The following is an 18,917-nucleotide window of genomic DNA, read 5'->3' as shown; positions in this document are numbered from 1 at the left end:
ATGTGTCTAATTTCATTGAAATTATGTCACATGTGTATTCTACCAACCCGCATTAGAGCAGCGTGGTGGAATAAGCTCTAAACCTTCTCCTCAAAAAGAGGAGAGGAGGCCTTTAGCCCAGCAGTGGGACATTCACAGGCTGTTACGGTTACGGTTTAAAAGTAAGCACATAAGAAACTACTTGAATAAAAACTATTTTGTGTTTAAAAATCTTAAGGTAATAAAGAAACAGGCCCAAAACTTATAAAACATTTTATTTTATTAAGAACGTATTTTATCACCATTTTAAATATCAATAGCTATTACACAATAAGGGAATATTATTTATTATTTTCAACATCATTGTGATCACCATGTTATCTAAGTGTCAATAATATTGATACGTTCTAAAACGTTCTAATACGAAAACACTGCTCGAATTTCGGGAATTACGATTTCTAGACGTTCGATTATTCTTTATTGTCTCATTTTCATAGTGCGATGGGATGGCACTCCGACACGAAATGAGATGAGACACAGGACCAAAACTTTTACGTGCTTTATTTATCATCTTTATTAATTCGGACTGATAAAAAACGCTATACTTTTCTTATCTCGAAATCTGCAGCCTCATAAGATAATTTATAAACCAAAACAGCTTAATGTATGAATTAAGTGCACATATAACAAGTACATAATAAAATGAATGCAAGTACTATTCGGTATACAAAAAAATGTATTTAAAGTTGAGTAAATCAATCATAATACAAACATCATCTCTTATTACTTATTAATTTATTTTTTATTGTAAAATACTTAACAAAACATAAGCGACATAGATGCATCAAGTTATCAGAAAACAAAGTTGCGTAAAGTGCAACAAAGGCTGTGTTTTCAACACTAAAGCGGAACTTTTATAAATACCTAAATAAGAACGAACTGTATCTCCCTTCATTTTTAAGAATAAAAAAGTGTTTCTCTCACGTCGTATTGAACTTTATCAACCAAGATCGAACATCCGTTCGCAACACACTTTTTAATAATAATATAATTAAATTAAAAATATTCAGTCTCCTATTTTTGACTAGGCATAAAGTCTGGCTTCGTACATCAAAGGCTTGCAGAATAACCGCAAATTATTCATAGGCTCATTATCATAAAATTAACGATAATAAATCATGGCGTTCCAATTAAGCTGATACAGGACAGCGGACTTAGGAACGCGGAAAAATAGCTTTAAGTAGCCAATTATGTGTACACGACATTATTACTTTAAATTATTTACTTTAGGATAAATTATGACGTAATATTTATATGTATATTTAAAGGTTAAAATATAATTGAAAAAGCCGGCATATAATAATAAGGTTTTATTGATTGTTATAAATATAATCTAAAAGACTAAGCAATCAATTTTGTATGATATATTTTTGCCGGGACAATATAAATATAAAGACGAGTTATATAGACAAGTTTTAACCGATAATTTTATATATAATAATAATTACGTTTATGTAAAATAAAATAAAAATATATGATTTGTAGAATGTACATTTCAATTATAAATACTTTTATTGTTATTTTTGTTTCTCAAGATGAGTCGACAAGAAATTCAGTTGTTACTCTTATAAAGCTCACCTTAGTACATAAAGTCCATTTGATGTATGTGATGAAATGCTTACAGAGATTGATAATACGAATCATAGCGTTCACCAAATTTTTAAAATCTTATTTTCCATTAATGTTAAATCTAAATCATTTTGCAAATCACGAAAACTCATTTTAAAAATCTCAGGGATAGTGAGCGGTAACTGTATCCCAGTAATGATCTAATTAGGCTGATTAATGAATCGCATTTATATCGTGGTAAGTACACTCGACCATCCGAGGCGAGGCTATTTGATACCACCGCGAAATGATCTATCAAGTCTTGTCTTGTGATGGTTATTATTTTATTACGGTATCCTATTTTTACGCCAGTACTATATGAATCAGCAGCTATGTTTGTTTGTTTATCTGTTCTCGCATATCTTCTAAACTATTTATTGTGATTTGACAAATAAGGTATTATTATAAGCGTCTTAAGTATGGTTTGTGCAAATTTAGGGGTAAAATTTAGTATAACCAATAAAATTATTGTTAAGTTTATTTTTTAAGATAAAAAACGATTGATTGTCTATATGTTAAGGTAGTATGTACATATGTATAAAGTTAACGCCTTATAATATCAAATAAAATTTACAAATAAATAATCTAGGGCTGTGCCTAGGATATTTTTTAAAACCGTTTTATATATATATTTTATAACGATAAAAAGCTCTTGGCGCTTACTACATTTTATTTACACGATAAACCACATCTCCGGTCACATGTCACCCATACTTCAATCAGATATTTATTGTGGATGTACTGTTGAGACGAGAAGCCTGCCGTAAAAAAAATTACAGCGCTTTGTAATATTTATCATATTATCGTTAAAAGAATACCAAACTCTTTAAAATATTTTGTAAAATAAGTACAACGCGCAAAAAAAGCTACCTGTCGTTGGAATAAAGCATAAAAATAAAATCACACACCGAGAGGCGCATGTAAGGGATGTGCGGGTAATATCTGAAATTATGCTGTCTTTTGGCGCGCTTTTAACAGAAAATAACAATTTGATTATGACATACCTAAAACTCGATTTAAATTAAACATTGAAATATATTGTTTTATTATGCGATTTATAAAAACGATATATTAAGAAGAAAGTATAAACATTATCCCTTCCCTAAATCAATAGCCCGTATATCTTTAACTCATGCTATAATTATCTAAAATTAAAACATCAGTTACGCTGTGATAGTTCCACGTATGAAATGTATATCTAATACAAAATTTCCTTTATTATAGGCTACATTCTATGGGTCATTTGTAAACGCTACTAGCTCTAAGTGATATAATCTTTCCTTTCGGAATTATTTCTTTGTACGCGCCTCTAATTACAGCAGCTTGGCTTTTAATTATATAGAAGGGTGCAGAAAACCAGCGCGCCTCGAGGCGCTTTGGCGGTTATACCACGGAAACGGGTAACTCGACCGCTACCCGCTTTAAGCTCGACTTTGTTCGGGTAGGCTTTGACGTGGATATAGTTTCTTGATTAAACTATACAAGAATTCAACATAAATTTATATGGAAAAAATATGTTACAGCAGTACGTTCGATTTGGCCGCTTGGGCTATGGACCTATTGACCCAAGAGTTCCTTTTGAATACGATACACTTACAAGGAAGCGAAATTAAACTATAATTTATACTTTAAAATAGGCATCACAAATTTTCTAAGACAATAATAAGGCAAGCTTTAAATTTTTAATAAAATCGGACTTTCAAAAAAAAATTACAGGCATGGTTTAATTTTATTTTCTATGTATATAAATGATCTAATACATATTTCATACTACATTACCGTTTATTATTATAAATGGTAGTCTGGCTTGCTTATAAGAACGAACAATCTGAGATTCCGATTTTAAATGAGATTCGGGACAATTCACATACCAGTTAAGAAGTGAGGAAATTGACAGTTCACACTTTCGAGTCTTTGAAACCATGCACAGCCGCTGGACCCGCGCCTGATCTCTTTTCACACTTCTCGGATTGTCGCTTCATCGTACTATTAGAGTGCGGAAAAATAGGGAATCTGTATTTGTGCACTATAACATCTCCTTGTGCAGCGAGTTCCGTTCAGAATAACCGCCGGATACGAAATCGACAAAGACAACTGATTTTATGTATTAAAGAAATATTATGTTTTGTTATATACGTAGTAGCTAAAATTTTTTTCTAACTTCGTGTAATAAAAGCAATTCTATATATTTTATTAAGGGTTTTTTTTATCCCTTTGGCATGTTAAGACCATCGAATCGTAAGCTACCTTACATATCAAATTAATTATTATCATTATATTATCTTTTCAAATATAACTTTAAAGATAAAGTTTAAAGTAACTAAGTAAGAAATATTCTTTATAAACCAAACATTGATAAAACGAACATAATTATAAACAAAAATAATAAACAACATTTAATTTCAAATTCATTTAATCTATTATTCATATCTTATCTATAAGACATCTGACACACGATATAATAAGCAAGTCTCAAATTTTAGTAGTCGTACTACAACTCCTTGTGATTAGCCGTCGCCGCTTAATAATCGTCTTGGCGATATTTATTGCTATAGCCTGCTAATTATCAGGGAATTTTGATACTTGAGTTATTGGTCTGCGCTTTTAATACCCTGTTTATTATTATAAACACGAATTACTTGCTGTTTAGAAAGTACAAAATGTATAGGAAATAATTTAAAAATAATGAAAGTCATTGAACTAAACGTTCTATAAGGGATTTTGAATGTTTTATTTGAACTTATATGGACTTATCGTATAAGCCGTATGTCATTTAGAAAGCACTGATGGAACACTATTCTATAAATATGGTTTAAATATATATATATATATATTCAAGTTAGTAAAAAAAAAGTAAAAATTTTATTTCTAATAAAATATTGTAATAAAATTGATTTTTTTCCGAATAGCATTAGCTTCAAAACGAGTCACTATTGTCATTTTCAAACTGATCCACGCGAAAGTATTGTTTTAAAATTTCGCGGAAACACTAACTACCAATTCGTTAGAATGACTACTCTACTTTCTAATTTATTTTTGATTTTCGTCCGAATCAAAACTCTCATTTCGCGCAAAAGAATGGGAAACAAGCGAATTAAGCAAGATCAAGGACTCTCAATGGCTCGCGAGGGTTTTTAAAAAAAAACCAGTCAAACAATTTTTTATTTTACACAGAATTTAATTTCCGCCGCTCACGTGTCACGAACCTCAAAAACTATTGCGCATCGCTCAGACGGTAATACAAAGCAATCTAAATTGGAAAATAGGCAATGCGCAGTGTGTGCTTACCAAAAACGACCATTCTGAATGCGACGCGATTAAAAAAAGAAGTCCGATGCCGATCGCGCCGCGGGAGGGAGTGGGTACCCATCCCCACGCCCCCCTTTTTTCCTATTTTTTTTTCTTTTTTTCGGGAGGTGGGCGAAGCACGGGTGCATGCAGCCAGTGCCCACCTTTGTTTCGCATAAACAAATTAATTTCGGCCGCTGTTTTTGATGCCTAATTCGTCGGGTGATCGTGAACCAACAACGCGGAATAAACCTTAATCGTGAACCTTTTCAAATACAATTCTAAGGCGTGATTAACTTTTACAACATAATTTTCCAATAACCACAAAACACGTTTAACATTAAAGGCACCTTTTGAATAACTTGGTTTTTATAAAATATCATTACTTTTTTGTAGTTATTTTAAAAATAAAATTGAATTAAAATTTTAATTTAAGAAACAATACAGTTAAAACAAACGTATTATAAATTTAAAAAAAACTGGTATTTTACAATAAAGCTCCGCGTCTAACGTATCTTATAGCGTGTCGGCTATGCCCAATATATCTGTCATAGTACAAAAGCCGCGAAAAAATATGATACGGCGCGCTGATGGAATCAGGTGATAATCAGGCACTTCGGGCACACGTCGCAGCGGGCAGGGCGCCACCACTCATTAAGGGGGCGGCAGGACAATGCATGTTTGTACTGCTTTTTGCCCATTTTTTTCATTATTTCATTTCATTTCGCCCACCGCCCACACATCCGCGCTCGCGATTGTGCGCTACGTTTTTTTTATAATTCGTTACCTTTTTTATCGGCCGCTCCATTTTCAGAGGACAGGCTGGGTGCGTCGCAAGCGAGCGGTTCCATCGTAGCGTTTGAAGCGCTCGGCTTTTATGTGCGTGAGTTAATTGTTATGAAAATATCTAGTAGTTCCTTCTTGTTACGAACAATTGTTACGTAATCTTTTACTATCTAAGCCTTCCTTATATACGAATGTAATAACGTACGTGCTAATTAAAGTTCCATTAAAATGTTATAACTACATAACAGCTATTTATTATTTGATAATATATCTCAAAAAACAATAAAAAAAATTCTCAAGCTTATATATCAAAGGCAACTGGATTATTTGAGACGCACAACTTAATCTTTCAAAAATTACATATTACATAATTTTTAGTAAATAAGACAGAGCACTACTGTCACTAAGCTGTGAAAAAAAAAATAGAAATAATCGCACTTTAGATATCTTTAAACAAATAAAACTGTTAGTGCAGCGTCAATTGCATTACTGAATACATTATTTATTAATAGACAAATTCGATAGTTTGGTTTTCAAATTTTGGAAAAATCATCTAAATATTGAATCGTTTCATATTTTATTTGTGCAATAAACCTATTAAAGTGTTTCACGTTGTAAATTTAAATGAAAATTTGAAATTGGAATTTCTTTTAAAGCAGTTTCGTTGTGTGTACTAAAGTAACTGTGTCACAATATACGCAAACCAAGTAAATATTGTTACGTTATTTCAAAAGACCATCGTAGATAAAACATGATCTCTTGTACTAATTATTAATACAATGAAAACCTTACTATTCCTTATTTTATATATTATGATGTATTAAGTTCTTATGTACTGTAATTATTATTAAGGAGTACAAGTGTTAAGTTTATTCATGATACGAGTTCGCTTTAAGAATATTTACTTTCGCAGATGTTATATTTAATATATTGTTTTCTTATACAGAATATTGATCTTCCTTTTTTTAAAGAGAAACGTATTATTAATAAGGATTAATTTTAGTTTTCACGAACAGATTATGTATTTGAATACACTGTACACAATTAATAACCATTTTTAAAATTTTCAAAGTTGCCAGTACAAAATAATCGTCCAAAAAAAAAAAAGATTTAGCTTTAGCGATGTATAGCTATTTGAAAAATTAATTGTTACTATTGTCAGCCCCGCAAGTCTAAGCTAGCAATGAATTCTCTTAGCGGTTCATTAGTCGTAATAGCCTTATTGGGTGCACTGATAGGTGACAATCCACTTTATCTCGTGCCTGAATGACTCTATTGCTTTTTTAAATAAGATTTTTCATTTGTGATTGTAAATGTATTATTCGTTTTGATTTTGTATTTAATCGTTCTTTATTTAAACAATAAATATGATTGAGATATTTTTGTCTAACGTTTTAAACATTTATTGGTTTTGATCGCTTTATTTACGATGTATTTTAATTAAAGTTTTTTACCTTTTTTTTATTATGTTACTGTAGTACTGCGATTTATTGTATGGACTTAAGTTTGTGTGAAATTATAAAAATAGTCATAATATACCTCAACAGTATTTTTTTGATAACGTACGTCAAAATTCCTGACTGAGATAATAGAAATAAAATAAAAGAACTACTTTATTTTTATACTATACAATACGAAGACATAATACATTTTTAAAAAGGTAAATGTTATCAAAAATATAAATATAAAAAGGTAAATTATAAATCAAATCGCAATGTATTTCAAGTAAGATAAGTATATATAAACACTACACGCCTCAAATCACAATAGCTTAACCAAACGGGCTCGTACAGCCGTACACCAAGCATAAGAAACATAATATCGATGAACAATTTTCTTTCGCAAGTCAAAACGTTTAATTACTTAAGATAAGACTTAGGTTTTGTTTTAAAATAAGTTTATCATTCTAAATATACAATAAAAATATTATTCAAATAAATTTTGAACGCTATTTGATAGCATCACAATCAATTGAAAGGGTAAATATTAATTGGGAAATTCTCTTCACGCCACAAACAATCCGTACGAGTATAAGCATTGTGAAAAAAACATTCTAACGGCAAAATGTACGTGAAACGGAATTTTAATTTTCCGTAATGAATTTTTCTATACACGTGTTAACGGTATTACATTTATTTCTTGTTTAAAGTAAGATTGTTGTATTTTTAGACTATTATAATATCAAAGTAAGAAGATTCAATTTAAACATATAAATTAAAAAACTTTAATACTTACTGTAGAAGTCCGAAATGTTAATTTTATTCGGACGAAAATGTGACTAGTTTCAAAATAAAAAGGAATAATCTTGCCAAATTTAAACGTCAGAAGCCCAAAAGCATCGCCACCGCTGTAATTAAAACTAAATTCGGTCGCATTAGATGTAGAATCACGTGCTAATAGCACAGGGCTAGCAGCCGCGACGCGAGCCTGACAAACGACTTTGATCAATCACCGTCTCTGGCCAGCCCTGGCCAGGCGCGATTTGTTTCAACCCTACCTCGAACGGCATCATTACGATTCTAATCTCTATGTATATAAAAATACGGGATAGATTGAAATGAATTATATCTAAATGACGCCAGTCTTGTGAAATATGATGTAGGATTCTTTCGTAACCAAAACTTATTTGATGATATTGTATATTTAGTTACTCTAATGAAATATTAGAATAAACGTCATTATATAATTTCATCGGAAAATATTTTCTCAATCTAATTGTTATATCATAAACTTTATTAAGACAACATAAACCAAAACATCTACGAAAACACACGAACAGTCCATTCGTTTTTTTAAATAAAACTTTTGATTTTATGAAATTCTATACTTTAGGTACATATAGTTATAAGAAAAAAATACATTTTTATTAGAATTTTTGAGTAGACTACAAAATGCGTAGAGTCGTTATGTACGAACAAAAGTCATGTAACAATAGTTCATCTCTTCAAAATTTTATTTGTTATCGAGATATGTTTTGACAAAAAACAACCACATCTATACACTTCTATGAAAAAAAAAATATCTTTTTTTTTTACAGAATTGTATCTCCATTGTAAATCTAAAGTGTTATAAATATATACAATCCCTGCCAATATTATAAGTGCGAAAGTGTGTTTGGTCATTGCGAAATACGAAATTCTCCCACGTCTTAATGCTACAAGCAGTTCGTTACTAATGACAGTTTGTATAAGCGGAAACTGTTACTTCATTCAAATTTAGAAGAGAACTTAAATTCTTGATGTGGCAAGCAAATCTGCGAGATAAACTATTGTTTGCATATAAATTTTCGTGTTCTTTTTCACCGTTGTAGATGTATGTAGGTGATGTGTTTGTAGGGCCCATAAAGTAAGGATGAGCGGTACAGAGTAATAAGGCACAAGTGACATGCCATTTTAACGATTTTAGAAGTTGTTTTTCTTCTTTATGTATTAACTTCAGGGCGAATCGACTAATCAATGAATACATATCTGCTTTATATAATTCCAAGCTAGACGTGACGTGTGTGAATATTTACATACTTTATACGTTTATAATGAAAACTATCAAACATAAAAATAATTTCAATTACACCTGTAGTACCTGAGGTTAATATGTTCAACAATACATACTCTATAGATATATAAATTTATATATTACATACGTAACTGCTTAATCTATATAAAACAGTTACGTAAATAATCTCGTCATTCGTTCACTAGAAACGAAACTGTACAAGTTAAAACGCGTGTCAAAATTGTTTATTTCATACGGAAAATATTCCTCTTATAACTCCTGTGCAATATAATTTAGGAAAACATTTCAACGAGTTATTTCTTATGTTACGGAATATTTTCGAAAATAAATAAATTGACTTGTTTTCACTTCGTTTTACGTATTCTATTACGGCCGGATTGATATGAACATGCGTAGTTAGTTCTAATATATGTATCAATTTATTATGTTTTGAAAAATCATTTTATACACTTTGCATAGTTATTAGATTTTATGGTTCATATTCTAAAGACGTTTGTTTAAAGTTGCACTTAAAATGACGTCACAATTAGTCAAAATGAAAAATTATATCTATGTTATTGTTTGTATAATATTATTTAATTGCATAATTTCCGAAGTAAGAGGGCTAGTTGAACAGTAGTGCTGTGTTTCGAAGAGCTGGTTCCTTTTGCAACACAACATTATGCGTGAAATTTAAGATGTCATCATTTGTTTAGTGTTTGTTAAGAAATGTCATCATTTCAATTTCTTGGTGTTTGAATAAGTGAGCTTTACTTACGTTTGGGATGTTGTGAGCGTTCATACAAATTACTTAAGTCTTTCTGAACGTTCTATCAATAGAACAAGGTTTACGGGTATTTGATGCTTTTAATTAATTAGACCATTAAGTATTATTTTCTATCTTCGAAAAGTTTATCAGGATTCCACTTTTTCTAATCCTAGACAAAACGAAGCATTCATTTTAGTTTTGGTGAAATATTTATTGAAATTAAAATGTCCAAAAGTAAAGCTAATATAATTCTAATCATACTAATTCAAACACACAACAAATATTGTATAATCTAGAAAATATGTGTATAATATAAAAAAAAGTTTTAATTCAGTTCGTTCAACAGTAAAGAGGTTTGATAAAAAGACAAATCACAGATTAAAAATGTGTCGTTTGATGGAAGATTGGAGATAAATGAGTTGCAAAATTAAATGAAAATCTTCCGTCTCGCTCGTACTTCGTTAGTCGCTATCTTTGTCTCGCTCAACGTTAATTCCTTCGTCATATTCATTCAATTTCTTTTCGACACTGATTGTTATGCTTGCTTTATTTTTAAGTGGAAATCATATTCTCGATTAGTATGTTTTAGCTCTTTGATAATATTTTGAGGTATTTTCGTACAGTAGTCAGCATTTAGTTTACTTATCATATTGGTGTTTTCGTGAGAACTTTTTTCTTTATAATATATATTAATTATCTGCTTAATTATAAATAATTAGTACAAATAAATAGTTTCCCTTTGACAAGCGAAGAGTGACTTTACTTTTGCTCATTATACACATATATTTTTTAATAAAGAAAAATATACCGTTTATTTTAATAAAAAAAATATTTTGCCGTATCGGGCATGTATATCAAAGCTAGCAACGATACCAAAACCGCATTAAAAAAAAAAAAAAAGAATTACCTCAACATTTTCACTATAAGTTTGTAAATTTACAAGGCAATTAAAATAAAAAATGGGATGCACCCCACCGCCACCCCTTTAATTATGATTTTTTGCATTTTTTAATGATAATAAATTTGCGTGGCTGCGGCGGCGTACGCTCATAACGGTATGCTTTTTTTTTTGTTGAATCTGATCACCTCTATAAGCGACATCGCTTTTCCTTGATATTAAATTATAATACTTTTCTCTTTTTATTTTATATTCATATTAAACTTAGTCATGTTCTGTTAATTTAATTTCGTAAATTGAATCGTTATTATATTTAATATTTAAAATTTTGAAGTTCATTCTTATTGCGGAATATAGTACCGGTGTTTACCCAAAGCCGGACCGAGACATTGAAAAAAGTTTACGCGCTAAAAGTAAACAGGCAGACAAATGTACACAGGGAACGATGGATGGACGGACACATACGGATGAATACGATAAAACATTGTGTACACAATCACTCTTGCTCGATACATAAACGCACAGGCAAGGCTTACAACCCGTAAAAATCCCCCTTAAAATATAGTTAATTCATTGAATTTTATAATTTAACGATCCAGTTATTTCAAAAGAAACGCTGATTCAAATTGATACTGTATCGGAGAGGAAATCTCGCAAAAAAGCCCACCGGTTAATGAAAAAAAACTACACGCAGTCAATATTTGATGAGAGCCAATTTAAATGTTCGTCCACTTGTAGACATCGCATAGTTCGCTGTAGCTGTATCGCACATGTGGGGGGGCAACGCCCGCCGATTTCCCGAAAAAAAAGAAAAACGAAGAAAAATAAACATGGCGGCGCCTCCGTGCGCGGGAAAAAATGCAGATATAATGCCAGTAATAATAATAATAATAGGCGATCGGCCGCCGGACCGGGCCGCCCGACCCCACCCAATTTTCATTCAAATGTGCTTGCGTTTTTTATTTTTTTTTATTTTTTCCCAATATTTTTTCGGGATTTCCATTAGTAAAGCGTCTGTGGGGATAGTTTCGGGGACTAGTTTCGATGCTTGAAGGGTTATTTATTTTATACCGTTAAGCTTGACCTTTACTATGTTCTGTTAAATGACTCCTTAGAAATTACAGAGGAGGAGAAAGGCGATGGTTTCTTAAACTTCGTATTTGAATATTAAGTGGAAATTAAAAAGTGGATGTAATATTATTGTGACTTTAAGCTGATCGTAGAATAAAATTTACACTAGTTGTAATTTGAATAGGCGTTTTAATGATTTGGCGCGAAAATAACAGTCGTGCGCGCGTAAATGAACAGTTTATTTAGTAAGGTTGTTCAATAATCCTGTTTAGAATTTCAAGATAAGTTTTACAACGAGTTTGTAATCGTTCTAAAACTTATTGAAATAAACGTAATAACTATTCATTTAAATTGATTTTCAATAAATTAAAAAAGTTCGATTCCTTTTTTTTTTATGTAGTTCGAAATTTAAAATCGATTTTTTATTTTGTTATTTTATTTTAATGTAGATTATTAAATATTTGTAAAATAAATTTAAAGGTTATAATCGAGGTTATTTATATTTGTTTTAGTACTTAGGTCCAGAGTCGAATAGAAGGGAAAACATCGGAGGACACGCGACACAATGCGACATGACATTCAATTTAAACCCGGACGACGGAGCACGCGTTCAATAATTAACATAATGTACTTTTTCTCCTTTTTGCACTTCCCGTTTGACACTCCATCACTCATGGAAATTCCATTTTCAATGCTGCTATATGAGGGTAGGGGTGCGGGGTGGTCTTTGCATCCGCGCAATGGACATGGCGGTTTCGGGGGCGAGGGTGGTCGAAAAAAAGATTGTTAAAAAGGCTGGCCCCCGCGACGGCGGTGTGTGAGTGCGTGTGTGTAAAAAAAGCTCACTAATCGATACTATAGATTCTGAGGCAAGTAGGTTGCGCCGGTACCACGCCGATTGGTCGGCTGCGATCGTTTCGAATTTTTTTACGGAGGCCTCTAACGAAGCGGTGGATGTTTAGTCTTTCGGCGCAATCGTGAGCACCTTTTGAGCTGAGCGCGGCCGAGTCGTCTTTTTACCGTCCGTTGCTGCCTAACTCGACGGTCAACACTTGAAAATTAAGCGTGCATATTCGCACTTAACTTTGTCCTTGTTCCTACTCTTTTAGCCACGTGTTTATGAAGAAACACATTGGGCTCTTTTGTTTTGAGTCGAGTTTTAAAGTTTTGCATCGAGCTGGCTTAACTTTGAAACGTGTTTTATGAGCTCTTTTGAGTTATTACGTTTGATGACGAAATCAATCTTGATATTTATGTTGTATTCTTTTTCTTATTTATTATTTTCATCTTGTCTATCATATGTTTAATGTATTTAATAAAAACATACGTATTATCAATATAATACTTTATATTTAGAATTCGTGATCTCCAACATTTTTAACGACCATGTCTTAGGAAGTCCCTTGTCTCCCTCTAGAAGATATAATGATTAAAAAGGATTGGATATTATGGACTTAACAATGCGTTTATTCTATTTCTAAATTCAAAGAAAATATTTCACAATATTATAATCCTAAACCTCTCTTAAACTAAACATAATCTTTTCCGGCAACATATAATTTTCATACATACAAAATAATTCTATATATTCCACAATTCAAAAAAAAAATCTAAGATCAGGCTGTATGAGATACAAGTGTACACAATTAACCGACACAATATCCGATCGCCATCACGCTTTATCTAAACCAATTGACGCATTCCTTTAAACTTGGTTGCATTGTCTCCCTATTTCACACTAAAGTGGATTCCTGGTCTAACCCCGGTTCTCCTTTTGACATCGTTTGTTTCGCCCTTTTGCGGATTAAGGGTTTTTTAATTCTCTTGTCACAACTTTCGTGGTTTTGTTGATCGAATGTATTCGAACTCAAATATTTTTATTCGTCAAAAATTAAACAAAAGTTAATATGTATTTATTTTTATTTAGTATTGTTTTTTATTTTTCTATCCACAAACATTTTATTTATTTAGAAAAACAATAACAAGGCAAGATCACAAAGTATGGAAACTTTTGTTTCTTATAATAATTATTTAATTAATTAGAGATTTGAAATAATCTACTTTCTCGTGAAGTGAAGATTAGCGTTTTTTTTATTAAGTTTTAATTAACGGCTTATTCTTACCGCTTCTGAAATTTTTTAATTGATTCTTTTAAAACTTTTTAAAATAAATACTTATAAAAACAATTCCTTTGTCTGTTTTTTCATATTTTATTTCGTATATCTTATAACCATCCAAGATTTAATAAACTCGACATTTTGAGGAAAAAAGAAAAATATTAAAAGAACACTTTCCGAGGAAAGAAGCTAAGATAAAGAGGACAAATGATAACAATGTGCTGTAATAAGTAAGAGGTAGTAGGTTAAGAGGCTCACCTCATTCTTCAGGTTGATGGGCTCTTGCTGCGGCCGGGGCGGCGAGTGCCGGCCCCCCTCCGCGCCCTCCAGCATATCAGCCTCGCATCCCGACTCGTCTGAAAATAACAAGTTTAGATAAATACATGCATACGACTGATAATGTATTCAAAGATTACAACTATTTCATTGGTCTTTTTAATCAATGATAGATACGTTCTGTAAATTTATTTTTAGTTAAACATAAAAATATTTAATGACTTAATTTTTAAACGATATAATTAAATCGTTAAGCTGTTATTAAAATAAATAAAAAATACCTTTATTTTTGTAAGATTCGAATACCAAACGATTTGTGATTGACATGAATAGACGAATTATAACGAATATTTTATATATTATCTTTAAATACCACAAAAAATATAAATAAGAAGTATATTATGAACAATTATACTCTTTTGAAATAATTGTTTAATTATGTATAGATTTGGAGAAAACGAATAATGGAACAAAATGGAAAGGAAGAAACACACACAAAGGAAAAATACTCACACAATCAAAATAAAGAATGTATCAAAGAACGAGTAACCATGACCGTTCCCAACACGTCTACGAAACTCGGGTCAAGATATGCCGAGTGAGGACGGAAACAAATTCGCTTCTATTAAAGAAGATTGATAACATTTTATATATTGTAACTCCGATTAGACTTAAGACGTTGTGTTGTTGGACATCGAAACTAAAAAAAATTGTAACGAAACTTATTTAAACCCTCAAATAGTTCCAAGAAAAATGGAAAAATAATTCTCATTTAAATACAGAGCATATTGCCAGTTAAAAGTTTTAATAATGCGTCGAGAAAATTCTAGACATTTTAAAATCAAATGAATTTTAAAGATAAAAGACATTGGAAGAAATATTTTAATATTGTCCGAATTTATATCCTTCTACCAGTGAGCTAAAACGCACATTTAAACATTAAAGGCATGTGAAGTTAATAAAATTATGACAAGATCGTCTTTTTACTAGAAATAAAACGTCCCGTAAATACAGTGAAAAACATGTTTAGTATCATAAATATAATCCAAGTTATTAAAAAAAATATTTGAACGCATTCAAATATTCAATTCAAATAAGGAACGTGTTTATAAATACAGTTATGACATAAAAAAGGAACAATATTGGTAATACTGTTTATTAAATTCTAAATTGACGTAGAAAATAATATACTATTCAATACAAAGAAAAGCACGCACACATCGAAAGATAAATTGAAGAATAACAGAACACACATCCAACGCCGTACGTACACCCAAATAAAGGAATGTGGCAAAAGAACGCGCAACCATGACCGTCCCCAACGCGTCTGCAAGTAGGTCAAGACCCGGCGAATTAGGAAGGAAAATTCACGTCTATTTACCTGAGGGAAAACCGTATCGCCGGCTCTGATATTCAGCTACACAATTGTTATTTAATTTAGCAAAAGTTACGTGCATTTAAGAAAATTTTATGAATAAATTCTTGAGATTATGAATATCTATTGATGTTTCCGCAATGTGTGTTTATTTAATTTGAATTTGTTTTTGTTTTAGGTTTTGGTGTTAAGCACAATGTTCAGATATATAACATATCGTCATCATATAAACTAAGCTTGCTTGTTTATTCATTGTACTGATTTCACTAGAAGCCTCAGTGAGATTTGCAATACTAGGAATCACATCGAATAATAGTTCGTCTGATTTTGTTTGCTTTCCGATAAATACGAGTGATTCTTCAATTCCTTATAGTCAATAAACTCGTATTTTACGAGTTCTAAGATACAATATTCGTCTGCATATTTTTCAGGATTAAGAACACACAAGATTACACAAGCTTAGTTCGAACTTAATATTTAGTTATATATATATCTTACGTCGCTTATCATATATTGATTTTGGTATATTTAGGGATGTTTTTTATTTGGCTCAAATAAATATAACATATTATGTATTATGTTTTATCGAATGATGATCAGTTAATTTCATTACTTAAAAATATTCCTAACTCAGTCTCGTTCATAATAAACTCGTTAAAGTGGCAGATTTCCAAACGAAATGTGATCAATGTTAAAATTTTCACTTAAAAACAAACACAGTAAAAGCGTACGAGCACTTCAATCAGCTTGGCTCCAAACAAATCCGAACCTTAACAACATTACAAACTAAGACACCACCGATCATTGTTCTGCAAATAGCCGGCCGGCCTAAGCAATAGGAACTGATGCCAAAACGTAGCAGCCGTCGAATATGATTGCTCCTAATGCGGCGGGCGATAAGGGGGTGAGGCTAGGTTTGAGAAGGGGAGGGAGGTTACTGCGTCGCGCCGTGTTTCTGACCGAGCAGTAAGTCTGGCTTAATCCTATCGGAAACGCGGACCCCCATTGAAGATCGGCGAGGACTCAATGCGGGGCACCGATCCGTCGATATATCTCGAGATATCGGTTTAGTCAACGTTGGTTTTGTGATCGGTGGCTGTATTCGAGTGAAACGATTTATCAGTTGAGAGCGGCTGTTAATTATACATCGTACGTTGCAAATCATTTTTGCGGATGTTTGCACTGGTATTATAGTTTATACAAATTACGGCGAGTATCGATAACGATCGAAATGCATATTATTATAATTCAATACCGATTAGCCCGTGGCGCCGCTGCGTTTTCTAATCAGATTACATTTTATTATTAGAACGTCACTATTGATAAATTAGATCCTTAAAGAACTGTACTGTTTTTCTAATTACATAACGTTGTAAAACTCATCGTCAGTTAAGGCAGTTAAGTCTTTGCAGCTACAAATAGCTTCAAAAATGTACATACATTTTTTTTCTTCGGATAAGTCCAAAAGTATCCCATTTGGTACTCGCAGTAAACTGATGAAAATTCCTTCCAATTCAATCGTATTGATTACAATATATCGTATACAACAAATCGTATTGTATACAACAGAGAATCAATTTAAGAATCGATGTTATACAATTAGCTTTAGTGTCTATATTTTTATAAATCAATAATCAATCTCACATACATACCTATATAATAATATTTTTACATTCATGTTTTACTTATTCGATCTTGTTGTTTAATAAGTGACGAATCGTCTATTGTCATCAAAAGCCGAGACTTATCCGCCTTGCGTTCACCTCGTGCGCCCAGGCGGTCAGGGGGGGACATTACAAATTAATAGCACAAAGACCGGCCGCAGATCGCCTGCGAAAATTTACAAGCACCAGACACTTATAGTGCACTGCAGACGATAAAGGCCATGTACACGTATTATATATTAAGGTGTCGGCTATTTTGGCACTGGGTTATGTGTGTAAATTTGTGATGCCCAACACTTTGTGACTTAATCTTGACGCCACGCTGGTCACGAAATATAAAATATTTCTTACTAAATTTCAAACTTTACGTTACATTTATTTCTTATCAAGATAATTATCACAGAAATATACTAGTAATCACGAAGGCTCTATAAAATACAGGGTATGTTATTTTATCTTAACAAAGATGTTGTTTTAAATCTTAAATGATTATTCATTTTGTTTATACAATAATTCAATTACGTAATCGTGATAAGTTCATCTAAAACTACGATATATGTGGATGTATGTGGGCAGAAAGTTATAAGTCTAGTATGTTATGGATCCCTTAATCCTATTCGCGGTATTACGCAGCTTACTTGAGGTACGAGCCACGCGTATAGCTAAAACGCCTTTCACGTAAAATGAAGAATTTGACATTAGCTTGAATATTTTGTTCCTTAAATACATGTATAAAGTAACGTAATAGCTGTTTAATGTACCACTGCTGAGCAAAGGCCTCCTGTACTTTTGAGGAGAAGGTTTGGCTCATTCGACCACGTTGCTCCATTGTGAGTAATGCACACATGTGGCAGATTTTCATCCGACACATGCAAATTGCCTTACGATGTTTTCCTTCACCGCTTAGTACAAGATGAATAAGATATATTAGGTAATAAATAGTAGTAATAAAAAAATAGGTAGATTCTCGGCTCAAAACAAATATAAATTAAAAAAAATACTGACTTGTTATTAGGGATAGTTTAATCTAAGGATCGGATAGGATGTCTGTTTGAGATTATTAGATATCGACACCGTCTGTCGGTCTACTATGAAAATTGACACATAAATGGAATAGGCTTTTCATACTATTATTTGCATTGTACCTCGTCGTAAGGTGATGCTGCAGCCAATGTGTGATGATGTGGCTGTTGTTGCACTGGTTCACTTACCCTTCAAACTATAACAACAATATTAATTATTGCTGTTTGGCGTTAGAATATCTGATGAGTAGGTGGTACCAACCCAGACAGGCTTGTACAAAACTACTAAACAGAACTACTGTGTTTACTGTCCCTCAAAGTGATTAATATAACAGCTTTTTTTCTGTTGAATTTATTATAGATAGTATAATAAAACCTTCTTTGAAATAAAAAACTCACACATACTACATATTCATATTTCATAAAACGTGCGAGTATTCTAACTTCGATTTTACGGGCATTTCGAACGCGAATTGAACTCGTAATAGCCACGTATAGGTATCAAACAAACG

General features: G+C 31.9%; 1 protein-coding gene across 6 annotated transcripts in view; it reads right to left on the bottom strand.

The window, feature by feature from the left end:
• The window catches only part of LOC126773794 (POU domain, class 6, transcription factor 2), a 149,372-nt gene that overhangs the window by 99,954 nt on the left and 30,501 nt on the right, over window positions 1-18,917 (bottom strand). For all 6 annotated transcript variants that reach the window (XM_050494967.1, XM_050494966.1, XM_050494972.1 and 3 more), the window contains one exon: window positions 14,327-14,424. In XM_050494967.1, coding sequence (XP_050350924.1) covers window positions 14,327-14,401 — 75 coding nt within the window. In that variant the 5' untranslated portion in view covers window positions 14,402-14,424. The remainder of the gene's footprint in view (window positions 1-14,326; window positions 14,425-18,917) is intronic.

This window comes from Nymphalis io, chromosome 15 (assembly GCF_905147045.1).
Source record: "Nymphalis io chromosome 15, ilAglIoxx1.1, whole genome shotgun sequence".
NCBI classification, from domain to species: Eukaryota; Metazoa; Arthropoda; class Insecta; order Lepidoptera; family Nymphalidae; genus Nymphalis; species Nymphalis io.
This window is presented reverse-complemented; position numbering and strand designations above follow the sequence as displayed.